Source organism: Etheostoma spectabile, chromosome 9 (assembly GCF_008692095.1).
Source record: "Etheostoma spectabile isolate EspeVRDwgs_2016 chromosome 9, UIUC_Espe_1.0, whole genome shotgun sequence".
Taxonomy (NCBI): domain Eukaryota; kingdom Metazoa; phylum Chordata; class Actinopteri; order Perciformes; family Percidae; genus Etheostoma; species Etheostoma spectabile.
Genome location: NC_045741.1, coordinates 28,904,848 through 28,911,753, shown reverse-complemented (window position 1 = coordinate 28,911,753; position 6,906 = coordinate 28,904,848). Strand labels below are relative to the sequence as shown.

General features: G+C 38.5%; 1 protein-coding gene across 1 annotated transcript in view; it reads right to left on the bottom strand.

The window, feature by feature from the left end:
• Positions 1-6,906, bottom strand: part of rabggta (Rab geranylgeranyltransferase subunit alpha) — a 31,089-nt gene that overhangs the window by 18,058 nt on the left and 6,125 nt on the right. Inside the window, exons 9-14 of the mRNA XM_032526010.1 lie at positions 5,768-5,863; positions 2,939-3,044; positions 1,321-1,372; positions 1,146-1,234; positions 953-1,041; positions 745-861 (exon numbers count right to left, since the gene is read on the bottom strand). Coding sequence (XP_032381901.1) covers positions 745-861; positions 953-1,041; positions 1,146-1,234; positions 1,321-1,372; positions 2,939-3,044; positions 5,768-5,863 — 549 coding nt within the window. The remainder of the gene's footprint in view (positions 1-744; positions 862-952; positions 1,042-1,145; positions 1,235-1,320; positions 1,373-2,938; positions 3,045-5,767; positions 5,864-6,906) is intronic.

Here is a 6,906-nt window from a genome sequence, read left to right as displayed (position 1 = left end):
AGTGCAACACGTAGAGCTAAGGGGCAAGGTACCTCCCCTTTCTCTGCTTTGCCCGCACAGAGAATTTGACCACCTATGAGAGAGGACATCATTGGGGACTGGCTCTAGTGGCTGTAATTCTGCACCAAGGCTGAATTTTGGGAAAGACAGAGACTTCAGATACAGTATTAGGGGAACACTAAGGTCTATATATAAAGAGACTTCAGATACAGTATTAGGGGACCACTAGGTCTATATAAAAGAGACTTCAGATACGGATTAGGGGACCATAAGGTCTAATAAAAGAGACTTCAGATACAGTATTAGGGACGACCCTAAGGTCTATATAAAAGAGACTTCAGATACGTATAGGGGACCACTAAGGTCTATATAAAAGAGACTTCAGATCAGGTTAGGGGACCAATCAAGGCTAAGGTCTATATAAAAGAGACTTCAGATACAGTATTAGGGAACCACTAAGGTCTATAGAAACACATCCAAAGAGCACCATGTCATGGGACCTTTAAAATAAATGGGACTTTAATTTACAAAATAAAACTTATTCTGATTTGAAGAAGACTTAAAAGGTAGCGACTGAGGCCCTAAACTCATTGTGGAAATTTTAACTGGGGTACTAGATCAAGTGAGAAGTAGGGTCCTTTCCCCAGGGACATCTATAGAAACTTGTCAGGATGCAGGTTCAAGGCACAGCGCACATTGGCTAAACTTTTGGGACCCGGAAGTTGCTGCTTGCTCTAAACCAACCTTGTCAGAAATACTGAAGACACGCACTTCAGCATACTCCATTTTCAGGATGGTGTTTTCAATCATAAACTTGCTGCACAGGTCACCGTAATATGCAGAGCGCATGGAATCCACTTCCTGTAGAGGGGGGGCGGAAACGAGAACCTTCAGTCAGTGATCTATCTCCAAGTCAGTGTCACAGACTGTACACAGTTGGTAGGCTACTCACTTTCAGTGTTTGGAAATGAGCGAGAGTCTCTTTTTCATATCCCAGAGGGTCTAGTGCCCTCATGAGGAGGATAATGGTCAGTAAGCACCCTGCCGAGGCAAACAGAGGGTATTTATGTGATGTCGGTGATTTGGTTGTGTAAAGGACAAGGAACAGCATTGATGAGGACGTGATGCTTCTTAAAATCACTTACACTTATTGAGCGGCTCCAGTTCTTGTAGCTGGTTGCATGACTGCAGCTCTGACTGTAACACGGAGGTCTTCTCTACCGAGAGTTCACTCCTACAGAGAAACAACACACTCAGTGCTTCCTCTTTTAAACAAAGTGCAAAATGTGCTGCCATGGGGCCACGGGGCCAAGGCGATACCTGAAGAGTTCCTGATCCGTAGCCGAGTCCCGACACCAACTCTCACTTCGACCTGTGGGAGTTAAAAGGTTTACAGTGTCACGGAGGAAACCATACATTTGTGGAACATGAACACGACATGTGGAGATGCGCGCTGTTAGGCCTGCACGGTTAATCGTGCAACTTAATTTTTTAATAATTTCGAAAAAAAAAAAAAAAGTTTTAAGTGAATTTTAAACATAGACTGTATAAAATGCTCCCTAGCGCTCCAATGCTCCGTGGTGATGAGCAATGTGCCAAAACAATCTGTTTGGTGCTGCCAATGTGTTTTGCTTTGCCATGGTTCATGTGTGCACACGACATTACACACTAAACCTGCACAATAGGTTTGACATATTTGTCATACTATTTAAGCAGTTGCACATTTTTGTATTCCCAACTTGCATATAGTCACATTTTAGTTCTTGTATTTTATCCTATTATTATTTCATGTACAATGTATGTATGTATAGTGTATCCTAGTTATTCACTTATATATATATATATATATATATTATATATACATATATTTATATATATATACACATACATACTTACTATAATTTCCCATTTTATTGGGATCAATAAATATCTATCAACATATCTAATAACATGTCTATATATCTATCTACATCTCTATCTATCTATCTATCTATCAACCTACCTATCAACATATCTATCTATCAAGCAAAATATCTATCTGTTAAGTAACTTATCTATCTATCTATCAAGCAACATATCTATATATCTATCTATCTATCTCCAGCCATAACATATCTATCTATCTAGCAACACTCAACTCTCTATCAATCTATCTCTCTATCAATCTATCTATCTATCATCTATCTATCTATCAACATATCTATCTATCAGCAACATGTCGATCAAGCAACTTATCTATCTATCTATCAGCAAACATATCTATCTACTACTATCTATCTATCTATCATCTACCAAGCACATACTATCTATCATCATCTCTCTATCTATCTATCAAGCAACATATCTATCAAGCAACATATCTACTATCTATCATCTATCTATCTACAACAATCTATCTATCAAGCAACATGTCTATCATCAACATATCTATCTATCTATCAATCAACATATCTATCTATCTAGCACATAATCTTCAATCAATCTATCTCTCTATCAATCTATCTATCTATCAACATATCTATCAAGCAACATGTCTATCAAGCAACTTATCTATCTATCAAGCAACATATCTATCTATCTATCTATCTATCTATCTATCTATCTATCTATCTACAAGCAACATATCTATCTATCTAGCAACATATCTATCTATCAATCTATCTCTCTATCTATCTATCAAGCAACATATCTATCTATCAACATATCTATCTATCAATCTATCTATCTATCAACATATCTATCTATCAAGCAACATGTCTATCAATCAACATATCTATCTATCAATCAACATATCTATCTATCTATCAACATATCTATCTATCAAGCAACATGTCTATCAATCAACATATCTATCTATCAATCTATCATCACAAAAAAAATCGTGACAGAGAACCGTGCTATCAATTCCCACCCCCCCGGCCTACGCGCCGTGCATCACCTGTGTACAGAGCACAGTCTCTGTGGGTGTGTTTTTCAGTCCAGTGCACAGTCAGGTTGTGCTCATTTGTGACGTCGCTTATCGTTCCAGGAGGAAGATCACAGATCTGAGCCCGTGTTAAGGTTGCAAAAAGAATATCGATAAAATGTTTTTATTTTACACATGGAAGAGCTGGATTTCGACTTCCAATTAGCCACCTTTAAAAGAAGCCCCAAGGAAAGCCACGCGGTCCCAGAGCGGGGTGTGCAGACCAAGTTCATGACTCATTTTAGTGCCAAAACAGCAGACTGGCAGAGCTGGGCAGTATGACATAGATATAATGTTTTACATTTCCCATGGTCATTTTCAAAAACTACGCTTTAACAGATCCATTTAGATCACTGAGTAAGCATTAATTTACTTCTTGGCATTTAGCTTGAGAGAAAGCATAATTAAAATGTAAATTTAAAGACAAAATAATTGCAAAATGTGCATACTGAGTGACAACAACTGAAGTGTCTGGCCAAAGCTGCAAAGCTGCCATTTTTTATCCATATCCATATTTACTCATAATCCCATGTTAATACAAATGAATATTAACATGGGATTATGAGTAAATATGGATATGAATATAAATACAGATTACATCATCAACAGCTACAGTGCATTGCGAAAGAATTAAACCGCCTGGGCCTGTTTCCTGTAATCAATTATTTGTTAATTTAAGAAAGGGGAGGTGTAATATCAGGCATGTATCATTTGATTTACATAATATGCCCCTTTTGAATATGTAAAATCTGCTTTATTGTGAAACAATCAAGAAATAAGACCAAAAAAAGCTGATTCCCCACAATGGAATAAGTCCTGGACTTTATTGTTTTTTTTATCCTCGATTGTATTGGTTGTCTTTTCCTGTGTTAGGCATTCTTAATGATTAAGGATTTGTGCCATATTATTTCCATTTTGTAATAATGGATTTGATGGTGCTCCAATGGGATGTTTGGGGATAGTTTTTTTTTTTTTATTACCCAATGCTGATCGGTACTTCTCCAGGACTGGTCAAAAATGGGTTTTTTTTGTCATCCAGTGCAGAAGCCCATTGCTAATTATGTGACTTCTACAGGTAATTGGTAAGGCTTCATATCAAAGCAAGTGAATACATACCTGTTTGCACGCACTTTAAAAAAAAAAAAATTCATTTCAGCAATAGTTTCCTATTTCGTGTAGCTCCATGTCATAGAATCCAAATAAAAATTCATTTAAATTACAGGTTGCAATGGAACAAAATGGGAAAAAACGCCAAGGGGTTGAATACTTTTGCAAGGCACTGTGCTCGGCTCGCATGTCAACAGTTCCTTTTTCATGAAAACTGAGCAAACCGCATCAGCTGATGAAGACTGTGCGATATGGTTTAAAGCTCCAGAAAAGGCTAGTGAATTAAAAGTATGACATGCAAAAAGTGTGACCAAACTATGCCTAATTTGGCGTTGGTTTCTCAAAATATTAACAGCCACTATTTCACGTCAATTACGGAAATGATCTCCAGATAAGTGTTATTTTTAAAGACAGAATCATTCATGGTTTTCAAATGGTGTCTAGTGGATTGGACAATCATTTTGGGACGAGACCACCATTTTGTGCTAGCTCTCATCTGCGAGCTCAAATACCGACAGCACTCCTGGAGCTGGAGACCATCCCCTTCCTCCTAAAATCCATCTACAGTACTTCAGCTGTCAGACTAAACCCGGTGGTCCTCTGTCCCTGTGCCCTGACAAGTTCGAAACGCTTAGAAAAAGGGAGATAAAACAAACGCCAAAAGCACATATTCAGTCCTGATGGTTGGGATTATATCGAGACGCTGGAAATCCCCCATAAACCCAACAATGCAGGAGTGGAATCTTCATCATATGAGGTTATGCTGGCTAGGGTTTTTTTATTTTTTATTATTATTATTTTTTTTTGTGAAGGTCTATATTGTGTTTGTTGTAAATTGAGTTTGTTGTTGGTGTATTATTTGCTGTCTTTTCATTGTTATCGGGCCTTCTTTGAAAAGCTTGTAGTAGCTTATTTGGGATTTTCCCATTTCACTTGGCCTGCATATGATCATACCTCCTGAAATTATGCGGGTTCGACTCCACCCTGCGGACCATGTCATTCCCCCCCCCTCTCTCCCCTTTCATATCTTCAGCTGTCCTGTCAGAAATGAAGGCCAAAAATGCCACAAAAAAAAAGATACAATGATGAAATGTGAAATAAACAAAATGCATACTTAATAAATGAAGGGAATACTTAATATTAATAAGAGGCAAAGAGCCTGGGACACCGGGGAATTGGGATCACTTTATGGTCCACCTGACTTCTAACTAGTAGCCTGATTATGAGATTGTAACCGGATTTTTATGCCATATTTATTTACTGATATTTTGTTTAATTGTTTTATTTAACTAACACTACTGTACTTGTGTCTGCCCAGCCTGTACATTGTACATTTTTCTTTTCTCCCCACAATCCAGGATAACTCGTGCTCTGATCTATACTCTTGTTTTATTTGTCTCCTGTAAGCTGTACCCATGAGCTGTTTGTCATGTTTGAAAAATTAAAATTGAAATGACAAGAAAAGCTTAAAAAAAAGAAAAGAAAGCCATGATAGGAAGTCCTATCACACATCTGTGGGTAAAGGTTAAATAACATTCCTTTCCAGTACTTTGTCTAAAGTTTTGTGCTTAAATGCTTCCCCCTCCTTATCAGCACGTGGTATGTAAAGAATGAGTTAAACTTGTATCCTGTTCACTCAGCAGCACACAGTGACAGCCAGTGATAATATCTGAGGCGGCCAGTGGAAAAGGATACCCAGACAGGGCTGTGTTTGAAGCGCGGGTGGACGCTCCTCCACTCCACTCTGTGGGGCTGACCGTCGAGGACCAGCAGCAGGCCCACAGACTGCGCCTGACAGAGCAGAGGCAGGAAGAGAGGTCGCTCAGGGAACAGCAGGGTACCACAAGGAAACCACTCATCGCGGCTTCTTACAGTTGGTTACACACGTTTCTTAATACAGAGAACACTTTTACTGACTCGTCAAACAGTCGGCACACAGCAGCCGGTGCGGACGAAACTGTGGAGAACTTTTCATTGCTTCGACACACCCACATGCAATTGTGTTCTCACTCAAGCTTAGGCTGAATCTCATTTCTCTATCTTACCCCTACCCCTTACCCCCATTAAGCAGTGGGGATTTATATTTGCTAATATGTTGGATTGGATTAAGACTTTTTAATTGAAGTTGAAGATCGCTGCCCTAGAGAAAAAACAAACACATTTTCTTTTGTTCCTTGTGCAATTAAAAGCTGTTAATATGCAAAAAAAAGAGTTTGTTTTTTTGGTGTCACTTGGGTCTTTTCAGTGACACTTTTAGAAATCACTTTCTCCAGACAATCTCAAGGGATTTATCTGACACTGTCCAATTTTTAAGTGATGAAATTATTCTTAATCAATCTGTTGGATGTGTGCTGATGCCTTGTTGTCATGCCTGGTTTGTTGTGTTGTGGTTTTATTGATTTTTGTACCTCCAACTTCAAAATGGACAATAAAGAACTCTGAACTCCTTTCGGTAACGTTTACTGAAAGGAAGGACAAGTGTCTTTCTTGTTATTGTTCTAAAAATGTTTTTAAAGCTTCAAAGACAATTGTGCTAGGGATAGATACATATTTAAAATGCTCAGCTTAACGGCACTGAAGCAAGTGACTAGGCTTTGGAAACAAGCCAAATCCTCCAGACCTTCAAGCGTGGTGCAAGACAATAGAACAAACACTGGAAAAAACTCACTCTAACAGTCAGACATCAAATAGAAAAATGGAAAAAAATTGTATCCAGAGCATGTAGTTAGAAGAATAATTAAACTTTGTAATAAGTGCATACTGTAGATGGATATGTATGCATGCGCGCACACCCACACACCCACACACCCACCCACCCACACCCACCCACCCCC